Source organism: Bufo gargarizans, chromosome 7 (genome assembly GCF_014858855.1).
Source record: "Bufo gargarizans isolate SCDJY-AF-19 chromosome 7, ASM1485885v1, whole genome shotgun sequence".
Lineage (NCBI taxonomy): Eukaryota > Metazoa > Chordata > Amphibia > Anura > Bufonidae > Bufo > Bufo gargarizans.
In genome coordinates, this window is record NC_058086.1 from 114,010,283 (window position 1) to 114,026,150 (window position 15,868).

At 48.3% G+C, this 15,868-nt stretch overlaps 2 protein-coding genes across 2 annotated transcripts in view; one reads left to right on the plus strand and one right to left on the minus strand.

Annotated features, from left to right (window-relative positions):
- The window catches only part of ODR4 (odr-4 GPCR localization factor homolog), a 117,041-nt gene extending 116,162 nt beyond the window's left edge, over positions 1-879 (minus strand). The window contains exon 1 of the mRNA XM_044301046.1: positions 754-879. The gene's annotated coding sequence lies outside the window, so the exon portion shown is untranslated. The remainder of the gene's footprint in view (positions 1-753) is intronic.
- Positions 880-1,073: 194 nt separating this feature from the next.
- The window catches only part of TPR (translocated promoter region, nuclear basket protein), a 190,365-nt gene continuing 175,570 nt past the window's right edge, over positions 1,074-15,868 (plus strand). Inside the window, 3 exon segments of the mRNA XM_044300517.1 lie at positions 1,074-1,302; positions 4,463-4,567; positions 15,734-15,807. Of these exon segments, the coding sequence (XP_044156452.1) occupies positions 1,152-1,302; positions 4,463-4,567; positions 15,734-15,807 (330 nt within the window). The 5' untranslated portion in view covers positions 1,074-1,151.

The window sequence follows — 15,868 nt, forward strand, 5'->3', positions numbered from 1 at the left end:
CCATATGGCAGAGTGTGGCTATCACAGCCATGGTGCTGTTGGCCTGTACAGGGGGCGGGTGGTCCAGGCTGACAGCAGCCATATGGCAGAGTGTGGCTATCACAGCCATGGTGCTGTTGGCCTGTACAGGGGGGCGGGTGGTCCAGGCTGACAGCAGCCATATGGCGGAGTGTGGCTATCACAGCCATGGCGCTGTTGGCCTGTACAGGGGGCGGGTGGTCCAGGCTGACAGCAGCCATATGGCAGAGTGTGGCTATCACAGCCATGGTGCTGTTGGCCTGTACAGGGGGCGGGTGGTCCAGGCTGACAGCAGCCATATGGCGGAGTGTGGCTATCACAGCCATGGCACTGTTGGCTTGTAAAGGGTGGAGGGTGACGGATGCTGACAGCAGCCGTACGGCGGAGTGTGGCTATCACAGCCATGGCACTGTTGGCCTGTACAGGGGGAGCGTGATCCATGCTGACAGCAGCCATATGGCGGAGTGTGGCTATCACAGCCATGGTGCTGTTGGCCTGTACAGGGGGCGGGTGGTCCAGGCTGACAGCAGCCATATGGCGGAGTGTGGCTATCACAGCCATGGCGCTGTTGGCCTGTACAGGGGGGCGGGTGGTCCAGGCTGACAGCAGCCATATGGCGGAGTGTGGCTATCACAGCCATAAGGTCCACACCAGTTTAATATTGGAAATGCACACCCCTGGGGTGCGGGATGGCAGCATACTCACTTCATTGACTGCACGGCTACCAGTACCTACCTGTGCTGAGTAGACTTCAGCAGACTCACAGCCAATCGCTGAGAGCAGCCCTGCACATCATGTCACGTGACCCCGAGACCCATAGCCTCCGCTCCGCAGTTTTTCTCATCCAGCGCCATGTTTCTGGATTACATCCCGTCCACCACAGTAATGTTTAGTCTACAGAAACATGGCGTCGCATCATTCTCACAGAGGACGTCCTCCCTTACACACATTTTGCAGACTTAGCTTCTGGCCTACACTTACCAGGATGCTTTGCGCTGTACAGGAAGTCGCTCCCATTAAACGTCACGCCGTCGCCCTATTGGTGAAAGTTCCGAATAAGCGTATTTTTCCCAGCAGCCCTCAGGGCTCGGATCGGCGGCATTTGTAAGCGGTGTTATTCTGCGTCCGGCAAGATGGCGGCTGTTCTGCAGCAAGTGCTGGAGAAGGCCGAGTTGGCCAAGCTTCCCAAAGCCGTGCAGGGGAAGCTGGAGCGGTTTTTGGCGGAGCAGCAGACCGAGATCGATCAGATGAAGTCCAGGCACGAGAAGTACAGAGTGGACTGTGGTGAGGGAGAGCGGCGCTCTGTAGTCATGTGGCTCTGTAGCCTGTACTTCTAGCAGACGTAGCAGCTTCTGTAGAAAGCCGCTGCTTCTCATAGGTGTCCCGGTCCGCGAAAACCTTCTGGCTGGACCTGCTCGCATCCTTCTAGTCCTTATTGATTTTTGATGACAGTATAGTCTTGGCACAGCCTCTCCCCCATGGCCCTCTCCTCCTTGGGCTCTTGGCACAGCCTCTCCCCCCATGGCCCTCTTTTCCTTGGGCTCTTGGCACAGCCTCTCCCCCCATGGCCCTCTTCTCCTTGGGCTCTTGGCACAGCCTCTCCCCCCATGGCCCTCTTCTCCTTGGGCTCTTGGCACAGCCTCTCCCCCCATGGCCCTCTTCTCCTTGGGCTCTTGGCACAGCCTCTCCCCCCATGGCCCTCTTCTCCTTGGGCTCTTGGCACAGCCTCTCCCCCCCATGGCCCTCTTCTCCTTGGGCTCTTGGCACAGCCTCTCCCCCCCATGGCCCTCTTCTCCTTGGGCTCTTGGCACAGCCTCTCCCCCCCATGGCCCTCTTCTCCTTGGGCTCTTGGCACAGCCTCTCCCCCCCCATGGCCCTCTTCTCCTTGGGCTCTTGGCACAGCCTCTCCCCCCCCATGGCCCTCTTCTCCTTGGGCTCTTGGCACAGCCTCTCCCCCATAGCCCTCTTCTCCTTGGGCTCTTGGCACAGCCTCCCCCCCCCCCCCCCATTGCCCTCTTCTCCTTGGGCTCTTGGCACAGCCTCTCCCCCCCCATGGCCCTCTTCTCCTTGGGCTCTTGGCACAGCCTCTCCCCCCCCCCATGGCCCTCTTCTCCTTGGGCTCTTGGCACAGCCTCTCCCCCCCCCCCCATGGCCCTCTTCTCCTTGGGCTCTTGGCACAGCCTCTCCCCCCCCCATGGCCCTCTTCTCCTTGGGCTCTTGGCACAGCCTCTCCCCCCCCCATGGCCCTCTTCTCCTTGGGCTCTTGGCACAGCCTCTCCCCCCCCATGGCCCTCTTCTCCTTGGGCTCTTGGCACAGCCTCCCCCCCCCCCCCCCATAGCCCTCTTCTCCTTGGGCTCTTGGCACAGCCTCCCCCCCCCCCCCATAGCCCTCTTCTCCTTGGGCTCTTGGCACAGCCTCCCCCCCCCCCCCATAGCCCTCTTCTCCTTGGGCTCTTGGCACAGCCTCCCCCCCCCCCCCATAGCCCTCTTCTCCTTGGGCTCTTGGCACAGCCTCCCCCCCCCCCCCATAGCCCTCTTCTCCTTGGGCTCTTGGCACAGCCCCCCCCCCCCATAGCCCTCTTCTCCTTGGGCTCTTGGCACAGCCCCTCCCCCCCCCCCCCATGCCCCTCTTCTCCTTGGGCTCTTGGCACAGCCTCCCCCCCCCCATGCCCCTCTTCTCCTTGGGGCTCTTGGCACAGCTTCTTCTCTCTCTCCCCCCCCCCCATGCCCCTCTTCTCCTTGGGGCTCTTGGCACAGCTTCTTCTCTCTCTCCCCCCCCCCCCCCCCCCATGCCCCTCTTCTCCTTGGGGCTCTTGGCACAGCTTCTTCTCTCCCCCCCCCCCCCCCATGCCCCTCTTCTCCTTGGGGCTCTTGGCACAGCTTCTTCTCTCCCCCCCCCCCCCCATGCCCCTCTTCTCCTTGGGGCTCTTGGCACAGCTTCTTCCCCCCCCCCCCCCCCCATGCCCCTCTTCTCCTTGGGGCTCTTGGCACAGCCTCTCCCCCAATGCCTCTCTTCTCCTTGGGCTTTTGGCACAGCTTCTCCCTGTTCTCCCCTCCATGCCCCTCTTCTCCTTGGGCTGCGTGGTGGTGGAGCTCCGCACACTAAATTAACTGGTTCCAGCAAGGACTTGGTAGTCGTACTTGTAGAAGAGAAGATTGCGGCACACAGAAATATCTTTGAAATTATGTATCATTTATTTATTAAGCTTTATAATTTCCGACTCGTGATCCAGATACTTCATGCGTTATTATAGCCACTTTTGGTAAACCTATCGACCAGATGTTTCGATCCTAGTTGGAACTTCTTCAGCAGTCTAGTTATCTGGTATCCGTGGCTGGAGGTATGGTGTGCTGGATCACCCTGTGAATAAATATTACACTTAACGGGGTCCTCTAGTACAGTGTAATAAAAGTGCTGTAACCGGTGAAAAAACAGTGCTGCTGAAGAGCACCCGATTCATGGATCCTCTATTTGGTCTAATGACTCAATTTTTGGCTTTTCTCTTCCAGTGAAGTGTCGTTCTTGCTCTTCTCTCCTGGCCTGGGCCATGTTTTGGCGTCATCTACGTTGTAGGCCTGAGGTTTGTGGAGAAGCAGCACTTCCCTGACACATGCACAGCTATGCCGCATTAAGCTAGAAGACAAATGGTGCAGTTTGTATTTTAGACCCCAGACTCGGTTATAAGTCCTCTGTAATCACAAAGGGTACCAGGTTCATGAATACAGAGGACTCAGGGGCTTGAATTGGTGGTGGCGATGGCATTTTCCTCTGTCCTTCGTGATATCCAGCCAGGAGACCACTGCAGCTGTCACTTTGGAGCTCCTCCTTCAGGGCGTTTGTATGAGCAGAATAAAAAAAATCATACACCTCTGTACACCTTTAAATGGTTAACCTACTGCCCGGAACTAGGCAGGTTTGGATTTCTTTAATCAGATCCGTATGGGCACATTAAATCATATGCAGTGCCTGCTGTAAATACTACTAGCTCAAGCTCTGTGCAGACACTGAACCAGTAAGGAGTGGTGCAGAACTGTAACTGACACTCTAGACTGGGATGAGTAAGTGGTGATCGGTATACTGGCTCATCTCGCCAAGCACGGGAGAGTGAGTATACAAATCTCGGGAAAGACCTAAAATGTTAATCTGCTCTGAAACGCTTTTAAGGGCTTGTTCACATAGTGACCGGTGCCAGGTGCATGCTCTCATCCTAATGGGGCAACAGGCTGAGCATCTACCCTGCCACCTCATTCATCCTGTATGGTACTGCCTGAGATCCCGCCATCAGTAGTAAGGAAATATGAGAAATGCCACCCTGGAGGACGTATAAGATGCATCCTTTTAGAGGGAAAGGGTTAATGAGCAATCTTTGTACCAGTGGACAAATTCTCAGCATTTTCATTATTTTTAAATTTTTAAAAAAAAAATTTTTTTTGTTCCTCATAGACCAGCAGAATTTTGAAATTGAGAAGCGCCTAGCACAAAGTCAAGAACGTCTTGTATCTGAATCACAAGAATGTCAGAGTCTGAAGGAGCAACTCAATATGAAATGTAGGTATCTGTGCTCGCTGCAGTTGTGTTTTGGGCTATGGGAAATGTATTATTATTTTGCAAGGCTTCACACTGTTTTTGTACTGGGATGGAACCAGGAAAACTCCCAGTATGTTATGTTTTAACCCAGGAATGCCCAACCTGCAGCCCTCCAGCTGTTAAACTACAACTCCCAGCATGCTCTGGTCAGTCTTCAAATGCTTTCAGTTCACTTGCGTTTTTCCGGATCTGCCGTGTAATTCCGGCAAATGGAGTACACGCCGCATCCGGACAACGCAAGTGTGAAAGAGCCCTTAATGTGACTTGGGTGCATAAAGAGTTTGCTAAACTATGATAAATCATGTATACAAAGATTAAGGGAACCTGTCACCGGGATTTTGTGTATAGAGCTGAGGACATGGGTTGCTAGATGGCCGCTAGCACATCCGCAATACCCAGTCCCCATAGCTCTGTGTGCTTTTATTGTGTAAAATAATTTGTTACAATGACAAAAAAAAAAATACCTAGTAGCTATTGGCTCAAGGGAGCCAAATAAAATTTTTAGTCGCCGAACCGAATAGAAATTTTGGTATCGTGACAACGCTACGCAGATCAGATCGGCGTAGGTTTTTTTTTCGATACCAAAATTTTGATTCGTTTTCATCACCATAAAAAAAGTATTGCAATACTCAATACCACGCAAAAAAAAAGTGCTTTTCACATTTTATGAAACGTTCGGCCCATAATAGAACAGTTCTATCCTATTTTTTGGGGTGACAAGGTGACTAAAAAAAATGGCGAAATCGGATGGTTTTTATTTATTTCTGTTTCGGCACTCACCGCATAGGAGATTATTTTTTAATAATTTTAATAGTTTGGACTTTTCGGAAGCAGCGTTATGTAATATGTTTATTGTTTATATATTGTATATGTAAAATTGGGAAAGGGGGATTTAAACTTAATATTTTAGTACTTTCACACTAGCGTTTTTCATTTCCGGTGTAGAGTTCCGTCACAGGGGCTCTATACCGGAAAAGAACTGATCAGGTATATCCCCATACATTCTGAATGGAGAGTAATCCGTTGAGGATGTCATTTTGACTGATCAGGCAAAAGAGAAAACGTACGGTTTTATCTCCGGCGGGAAAAAAAAACTAAAGACTTGCCTGAATGCCGGAACCAGCAATTTTCCCCATAGGCATGTATTAGTGCCAGATCCGGCATTCAAAATGCCGGATCCGTCCTTCCTGCGCAGACCGGTAAAAATGTGTAAAAAGATACAAGACGGATCCGTCGCCATGACAAGCGGAGAGATGGGTTTGTTTTTGCAATGCATTTTATTTTATTTTTCCTTACTATTAGTACCCTTAAGGGCTGGAACCGTTGTCCTATTCACCCTTAGACCCCTTTCACATGGGCGAGATTTCTGCACGGGTGCAATGTGTGAGGTGAGCGCATTGCACCCATACGAATCCAGACCCATTCACTTCTATGGGGCTGTGCACATAAGTGGTGATTTTTCACGCATCACTTGTGCATTGCGTGAAAATTGCAGCAAGCTCTATATTGTGCGTTTTTTCACGCAACGCAGGCCCCATAGAAGTTAATGGGGCTGCATGAAAATCGCAAGCAAGTGCAGATGCGGTGCGATTTTCACGCATGGTTGCTTGGATGAAAGTCTATTCACTGTTATTTTCCCTTATAACATACTTATAAGGGAAAATAATAGCCTTCTTTAATACAGAATGCTTAGTAGAAGGTCAATTGAGGGTTAAAAATAATAATGAACTCTCCTCCAATTGATCGCGTTGCTGCCTGTCTCCTGTTCTTTCTTCAGGACCTGTCAAAGGACCTGTGGTGACATCACTGTGCTCATCACATGGTACATCCCATGATCCATCACCATGGTAATGGGCCATGTGATTAACTCAGTGACGTCACCTAGGTCCTTTGACAGGTTCTGAATAAAGAACAGGAGACGGGCAGCTATGTGCTCAATTGGAGGAGGTGAGATTTTTAACCCTCATTGGCACTGCACCACCAATGTATATTATACTGGGGTGTTGGGGTGGGGAGGGCACACTGCGCCACCAATGAAGATAACTGACTTGTTGATACAAATACAGAAGGCAGGTGCCGGAATCAAATAGCCGGCACCCGACCTCTGACAGGGAGCTGCCATCCACTGCAGTTCACCCCTCAGGTACCGCACCCGAAGGGTCAACTGCCGCTGATCACAGCTCCCTGTCATGGAGGTCGGATTCCGGCACCCGCCTCCTGTATTTGTATCAACAAGTCAGTTATCTTTGGCGCACTGGCCACAGCCCCTCCCCTCCCCTCCTCCTCCTGTCTCTCTCCTTATTGGTGGCGGCAGCAGCACAGGGGGAGCGAAAGACTCCTCCACTGCGCTGCTGAGAAGAACATGGGCGGTGGGGCAGAGAACTATCATCTCCTATGCCCCGCCGCTGTATTCAACTGCAGAGCTGCGGCGGTGGGTCTAGTCGCAAATGGCGACAAGACTAAAAAGTCTTGTTGCCATTTGTAAGTTCTGAGTCGCATTGGTGACCATTTTGGTCGCCATCCGGAGCCCCGACGCAGAGCTATGGGGACTGGGTATTGCAGATGTGCTAGCGGCCATCTAGCAACCCATGTCCTCAGTTCTATACACAAAATCCTGGTGACAGGTTCCCTTTAAGTAACAGTAAACAAGACTCATCCACAAATGAGCAAGCTCCCATCGAACAGCACCCAACATGGCACTCAGCTGACTCCCATTTGATACAAAGAGTTGACAGTAGCAAGACAGCTGACCTTGATTATGTCTTCAAAGGAGCTGAGCTCTCTGTCCCAAAACTAAGGGAGTCATTTACTATCAGATATACGCCAGTTTTCTCGAGTATATCTGTCAGATTGCAGCGCACAGGGTATTTGTGCCACAATATGCGACTGTTCCCTACTCACGACAGGTCTAAAGGGGGTGTGGCGTGGGCAGGAAGAAAATGGTCTAAATTTAAACCAGCAAGGAAGCTGGCTTACAGTTAGACTAGGGTTGGGCGACATAAAAAAGATTCCCACTATAACGATATATATTGCGATAAATGCCCATTTAGAAAAAACACTTAAAACATGTACTCATGTTTCCTTGTTGCCCCCATACATTATAATGTTTCCTTCATGCCCCCATGCAGTAATATCTTAGTTGTTCACCAAGAACGGGGTCACCGTTTCCCCCAAATCTGATGGAGCGGCCGTGCCCCCTGCTGCTCCATTTATTCTCTATGGGAGTGCTGGCTCATGGCAGCGAACACCCTTCCTCTCCGCTCCCATAGAAAATGGGACATCCTGGCGGAGAACACTGATGTGTGGGTTGTTCCTGATAATGGGCACACTCTGAAGGGCACCTTGGCATCATAAAGATGCCTTTCAGTCAAATAAAACATTGGGGGTCACTTACTAAAGACTGGCGCTTCCCATGTGGGTCTTAGTCCCTACACATTACAGCCATATTACCGCAGCAACTGTTATCCAGCACCGCTCTCCTGGGGTTTACAGCCACTAGGTGCCATTCCTTTGTGAGCTAAAGGACTTATACCCCTGTTGTCACAATACCAACATTTTGAATCCATTTTGGTCCCATAAAAAAGTAATGCAATACTCGATACCACGCAAAAGAAAAATTTTAATACCCCAAAAAAGTTAGTATTCCTCAGTTTATGAAATGTGTGGCCCATAATATAACAGTCTATCCTATTTTATATATTTTTAGCCGAGAAGGAGACTAAAAAAAGAGAATCGTGTGATTTTAGTTTTTTTCTTTTTCGGCATTCACTCACTAAATAGATTTTTCAATACTTTAATAGTTTGGACTTTTTCTGACGTGACGATACCTAATTAGTTTTTTATTGTTTATATATTTTTTTTATGTAAATTGGGAAATGGGGTGATTTAAAATTTAAATATTTTGGTGTTTTTAATTTAATAACTATTAGCCCCCTTAGAGGGTAGAACCTGGGATATTTTTGTCCCTTGTTCTATGCACCCTAATAGAGATCTATTAGGGTGCATAGGCTCTCACACTGTTCCTGCTGCCCTGCGCTTTGTGCACATGGCAGCAGGGAGATTACCATGGCAGCCATGGATGACTTCAGTAGCGTCCCGGCTGCCATGGTAGCCAATCGCAGCCCTGAGATTTCCCTGTTGGGGCTCCGATCAGAAGCTACCGTTGCACCACCAGTTAAGAGGAGAGGGGACCCTGTGGCCACTGCCACCAATGATTCTAACATTGGTGGGCTTGGGTGTGCTAAGACACAAATGAATGTAATTAACCTCATAATACAAATATAGACTGCGGGTGCCAGCCATATCACACAGTCGGCACAAAACCTCAATGACTGGGATCCCGCCGAGCTGTGTCAATTAACCCCTCAGGTGCTGCATTTGAGGGGTAAATTGCCTCGGTTCGTGTTATCGCCGCTTCCTGTCATTGAGACCGGGTGCCGGATATGTGATACAGCTGGCCCCCGCAGTCTATATATGAATTGAGGCTAGTTCTCATTGCTGGCGCAGCGGCCACAGCCCCTCCCCTCTTCCTCACTATTACCTTCTCATTGGTGGCGCAGCGGCAGCCGGATCACAGAGGGAAGGGACTCTCCTTCTCCACTGTGCCGACTATAATGTACGCCGGACATTTTAGAGGTATTAAGTAGGGCTTCAGATGGCGACTTAAAATGGCTAAATTGCGACAAGACTTTGTAGTCTTGTCTCTATTTGCGCTTAGACACTCCGCTGCTCTGCCTCTCTCACACGAGGAACTGACGTGGCACGCGCTGCTGTCAGCGCGTGCCATGTTCTTCTCAACAGCACAGGGGAGAAGGAGGCAGTCCCTCCCCCCTGCACCGCTGCTGCCACCAATGGGCTGATAGGAGGGGGGAGGAGTAGGGGAGGGGCTGTGGCCACTGCGCCACTGCGCCACCAATGAATATAGTTTAAGCTTAATACAAACGCAGGCTGCGCTGCGGATGCCGGCCATACACCATACCCAGCCTCTATGACGGCGCGATTGGCCAGCGCTACAGCCTGGGAGAAGGAGACGCCGGCAGGTTCCCCTGGGTGGAGCCCAACTATGAAGATACCGGAGGCAATAACGGGAGAACGGAGCGGTGCCCAGGTATAACAGTAAGTGCAGGGAGATCCCTGGGCGCCGCTCTCCATGTCTGTATACTTAGTTTAGATGTTTTATTCTAGTGAAAGGTCCTCTTTAAGCACTGTGATGTGCAACTGCCCCTATGATGTTACTAAAAGCAGTTTCTTAATATTGTAAATGCCGGTTTATTGCCCAAGCCAATTTAGACCGGCGGTGCCAAAATTATAAAGGCCGGCGCCTCTTCATAACTTCAGTGAATCCACCTCCAGATCAAGGGGTTAAGACTGATAAATGACCCCCTAAGTTTTTTCTACTCTCCTGCCCCCTCCTATCCCCACCTAAAGTTCAGTACTCATGTACAGTTACCTCATTCTGCAGAAATGTGGTTAGGTATTGGACATCACTAAATGACCATGAAGTTAACCACCTACCGTTCGCACGTTGACTAAAAACGTCCGGGAGGTGGTTCTGTAGCTCTGGATGTTCTGGAACGTCTATTCGGAGATCGCAGCTACACTAATTGTGCAACTGCATATCGGGTTGCCCGCTGTCAGTCACAGCAGGGTGACCCTTTAGAGAAGGCAGGGACAGTTCCCAGGTGTCCCTGCCTTCTAGATCGCTCATCGAGCGCTGTGTATACAGTGCAGGAAGCGCTATGCTATTCCGGCCCGGCGGTCATGTCACAGCCGAGGCCGGAGAGTGCAGGAGCTGTTGGGTCTTTCACAGACCTCAATCAGCCCTGGTCTGAGGCTGTACAGCCTCTGGAGGGTGTATTTCCCCTGTAACTACTATGTCAGCCCCAGTTACAGGAGAAATCAATAGTGAAAAAAATATTTGAAGTTAGTCTCCCAGAGGTCTTGTATGGCCTCATGGGGAATGCAGTGTGTAAAATAAAAAAGGTTTCACATGTTAAAAATATAAAATCAAATTAAAAACCTTGCTTCACAACTTGATTACCTGTAGCTTATGATGGAATTTGTAGTTTTCTCCTCGCCCACGACAGCACCATGAGAGAGAGGATCCGCCCCCAAAGACGGGAACCCTGAAGTACAAAAATACGGAGGGCAGTCTCCAACTTCAGTATGGTTTCCTTTCTTTGGAGGGGAAGCCTGTAGTACATTCTTATCTCCCTGTGGTTGCTCTTAGTGACCTGCAGTCACTTATTGCGGCACAGTGGTGCTTAGGGGGTCTAGCAGAGGTGCGATGGCTGGAGGCTCCTAAACGCCGACGGTCATGATGCTTCCGTGCTATTAAAAAGCACTAGTAAGCATCGCGGGCGAGTCTGGAAAAGGAAGTTAAGCATGGAGGACATCACGTGGCCTGGGGGGAGGAGCGTCTGCTCCGCTCTATAGGCAGGGGAATCTAATCAAGAATGAGGCCTGGAGCGCACGTATGCATTGTGACACATCACGTGATGTTGGGGGAGGTGCAGATAAGGGCTCAGAACCCGGAAGTGAGCTGCCGGTGGCTAATTCCACGAAAGTGTTTGCGGCAGCGGTCCTGGCAGAGCGGGACCATTTTGACTTGGGAGCGTGGTAATTTTCTGGCAGCCACTATGGAGGAAGAAAGGAAAGACACAGCTGAAGATCCAGTGTCCACTCCAGCCTCGGTACCTATTGGGGGGTGAGTATGGCCATGTATACTTATAATTTCTTTCATGCCATTGTGTGTATTTATTTTTTTCCAGGGAAAGCTTAAAAAAGCTAAAGCTAAAAGGCAAAATAATGTGCTATATGTAGATGTTCCTTGGCTTCTGATTATGAGAAAAGGCTATGCCAGGCCTGCATTGATAAAATGGTGGTGAAGGAGTCGCCCTTGTTTTATAAATGTCTTCCGTTGCTGGTTAAATTCGAAATTGACTTGTCCCTTGCTTCTAGAAAGATCAGTACATTTAAGGAGCAGAGGCCTAGGAATGCAGGGTTTGAGTAATGCCGTTTCCTCCGAATCAGAAGGGGTTGGGGGGGGGGGGGGGGGGAGAGATTTCCATTTCCTTTTCCTTTCCTTGGAGAATCTTTATTCAGGTGACTCATCTTACTCTTCTGGAAAGGAGATGGGAATTTTTATTTTATTTTTTCTTAGAAGAAAAAAAATCCTAAACCTGAGAACGAAGATGGAAACCTTGATGAGATGTCCGAAAATGTAATTGAGAAAAGGTATGTCGATCCTGGGAAGCCTAACTTCATGTATCCCAGCGGTCACTTTCAGTGTGTACTCAATTACCCATTAATTCCACAGTTTTGTTCCCTGTACTGACTACTTTTACCGCTGCTTAAATCGGGTTGCTATGCAGGGTCCGTCTGGGAGGGCAGCCGTGCAAGGTCACATTCCTGACAGCCAGGGACTGTAAGTAAATGATTAAAGCCGGGTCCTCCCCAGTAGCTGATAACAGTGCCTGGGCTGTGTGCACTTCTCCCTGTCCCTGCGCTTGGCAGACACTCCCTCACTCAGCAGACTGGGACAATGCAGAGCTGAAGCAGAGCAGAAGGGAGATCAGCCGTCTGCTCAATGTATAAATGAAAGCAGCATGTGGTAAGAGGACCCCTTTGTGCTGCAGGAGATTAACCCTTTAGGGGGAGGGCTCTGGTTACTGACACTTTTGGGGGGCTATTGTTACTGGCTAGTGAGGGCAGGCAAGATTAGCCTCAGGCAGTGGCGGCCATCTTAACTGAATAGTGAAATTGCAGTTTTATGCAGACTGGTTGCTAAGAGCTGAATCTTATTAAATATGGGGTAAGTCAGTCTAATAGTAACTGATTCTGGAATATCATGTTATTAGTAACTACATATGAAAATTGAAATTGGGGACTAAGTGTGACAGTTGTCCTTTAAAAATATTGATCTCAGGCCAGACGTTAGGCAACCTGGAATGGTGGTTGAATGCAAACAATTTGTCGGAACATCATGGATAATGAACAATTTACTATGCTTGATGACCGATGCAAGCCCTTGGGGCTGGGGTGCCCCCTATTCGAAATCTATCCTTTCCGGGATCATGGAAGTGGCATGGGGAATCTGTAAAGCAGCGGTTTAGTCTTCACCTACCTTTTTCGATCACTATCGTCTGCGGTTGAATTCACCTTCTGATTTATCTCTTAGGTTCTAAGGTGCTTTCAGCTATTATCCCACCCTAGGAGTTCCTTGGTGTACACTCTTGTGCTGCTGTTGTGGGTGAGGGGGGAAAAAGAAAATTGCTCTTACCGGTAATTGGATTTTCCTGAACCCACGACAGCGCCCGTATTTCCCTTCCTTTTCCTTGGTGATTTATGCACGGGTGTTGGCAAAAATAAATAAATTGTGTGTGTAAATTATATATCTATATCTCTCTCAGTACAGACCAAAAGTTTGGACACACCTTCTCATTCAAAGAGTTTTCTTTATTTTCATGACTATGACAATTGTAGATTCACACTGAAGGCATCACAACTATGAATTAACACATGTGGAATTATATACATAACAAAAAAGTGTGAAACAACTGAAAATATGTAATATTCTAGGTTCTTCAAAGTAGCCACCTTTTTGCTTTTGATTACTGCTTTGCACACTCTCTTGGCATTCTCTTGATGAGCTTCAAGAGGTAGTCACCTGAAATGGTTTTCACTTCACAGGTGTGCCCTGTCAGGTTTAATAAGTGGGATTTCTAGCATTATAAATGGGGTTGGGACCATCAGTTGGTTGTGGAGAAGTCAGGTGGATACACAGCTGATAATCCTACTGAATAGACTGTTAGCTGCTTTTTTCTTGCCATAATACAAATTCTAAGTAAAGAAAAACGAGTGGCCATCATTACTTTAAGAAATGAAGGTCAGTCATAAAAATTGGGAAAACTTTGAAAGTGTCCCGAAGTGCAGTCACAAAAACCATCAAGCGCTACAAAGAAACTGGCTCACATGCGGACCGCCCCAGGAAAGGAAGACCAAGGGTCACCTCTGCTGCGGAGGATAAGTTCATCCAAGTCACCAGCCTCAGAAATCGCAGGTTAACAGCAGCTCAGATTAGAGACCAGGTCAATGCCACAGAGTTCTAGCAGCAGACATATCTCTAGAACAACTGTTAAGAGGAGACTGTGTGAATCAGGCCTTCATGGTAGAATATCTGCTAGGAAACCACTGCGAAGGACAGGCAACAAGCAGAAGAGACTTGTTTGGGCTAAAGAACACAAGGAATGGACATTAGACCAGTGGAAATCTGTGCTTTGGTCTGATGAGTCCAAATTTGAGATCTTTGGTTCCAACCACCGTGTCTTTGTGCGACGCAGAAAAGGTGAACGGATGGACTCTACATGCCTGGTTCCCACCGTGAAGCATGGAGGAGGTGTGATGGTGTGGGGGTGCTTTGCTGGTGACACTGTTGGGGATTTATTCAAAAGTGAAGGCATACTGACCCAGCATGGCTACCACAGCATCTTGCAGTGGCATGCTATTCCATCCGGTTTGCGTTTAGTTGGACCATCATTTATTTTTCAACAGGACAATGACCCCGAACACACCTCCAGGCTGTGTAAGGGCTATTTGACCATGAAGGAGAGTGATGGGGTGCTGCGCCAGATGATCTGGCCTCCAGTCACCAGACCTGAGCCCATTCGAGATGGTTTGGGGTGAGCTAGAGAGAGAGAGAATTACACATTTGAGATTTCCACCAATAGTAGCAAAAATATGAAATGTCATTTTTTTGTCTAATCATATCTTGTCTTCAAGTAGATTGGAAAGCTTGTGTATGTGACCTTAAGATATATCGCATGGGCCATAACTCCTAGCAAAATTACAGCCTGATCGGACATGCATGTCAGGAGCAGTGAGCAGTCAAAGTAGGCCCTTAATGGTCATTTTGTCAATTTTTTGGGCCTATTTTGATGGCATTTAGTCAAGCCTTCTTAAGGCACCAAACTTTGCAAGGACACTTAGGCCCCTTTCACACGGGTGAGATGAACGCATTGCACCCGCACTGAATCCGGACCCATTCATTTCTATGGGGCTGTGCACATGAGCGATGATTAGCAGTGTAATCCTGGGGCTCAGATTGGTTACCATGGCAGCCAGGTATCTACTGAAGCCCTGGCTGCTATGGTAACATCCTTGAAGCTGTGTGCACAAAGCACAGGGCAGCAGGGAGAGTGAGATCCTATTCACCCTAATAGAGCTCTATCAGGGTGAATACTAAAAGGGATTAAAAGATCCCAGATTCTAGGCCCTAAAGGGGGAAATGATTATTAAAGTAAAAATAACAAAAAAAAAAAAATAGTAAGGATAAATCGTCCCCTTTCCCAATTTTACATATTAAATATAAATAAACATATTGCAATGTCCAAACTATTGCTAGAGGAAAAATAATCTATGCGGTGAACGTCGGAACAGATAAAGAAACTGCAATTTGCCTTTTTTTTAAATGAATGCAGAGTGTCTTTTGGTGGTCTATTTCTTTCACATGGTATAGAGTATCGCAATACTTTTTTTATGGTATCGAAACCGAATAAAAAATTTGCTATCGCAACAACTCTACTCGCGCATGAGCGAGATTACGGCGCTCCTACTTGGTGACCTCGGGGAGCAAGGAGGAGATTCGGAGGATGCGTGGGTGGTGCTGGGCTCCAGAAACATTGGGCTCCTTACTTGATAGATATATTAGCCTAAATAAAAGCACTCGGCTATGGGGAATGTATATTGCAGACGTGCTAGCAGCGATCTATGAGCTCATGTCCGCAGCTCTATAGGCAGAATTCATTTAAAAAAGTGCTTTCTGACAACAAGGAGAGGCTTATTGAGAAGCGCTGTAGTGCTAGTAAAAAGGAGGAATTTGTTACGGATATCAGCCATTCATATGTTGTCTTTGCTGGACATTCTACATCATTATGTGCACATTAGTGTTTACGTGTGCGCAATCCTGGATGTCTGAGTTCTTTGATCTATAAAACCGCTAAAACTGTTGCATAATTAAAGGGAGGTAAATTATTGTATTTGGCAGTCTAGAACTTTAATGTATTATGTAGTTTCTCTTTTGTCTGATACAAAGAAATTGTCTTTACCTGTGTGTTTACATTGTTTAAGGTGACGAACAAAAAGAATTGAATGAGAAAATGAAAGATCTTGAGACGTCCAATGTCCGCCTAGTGGCCTTACAGGTTTGTTGGCATTTTATTTATTTTATTGAAATACAGAATTGTAGAATAAATGGCTCTTTAA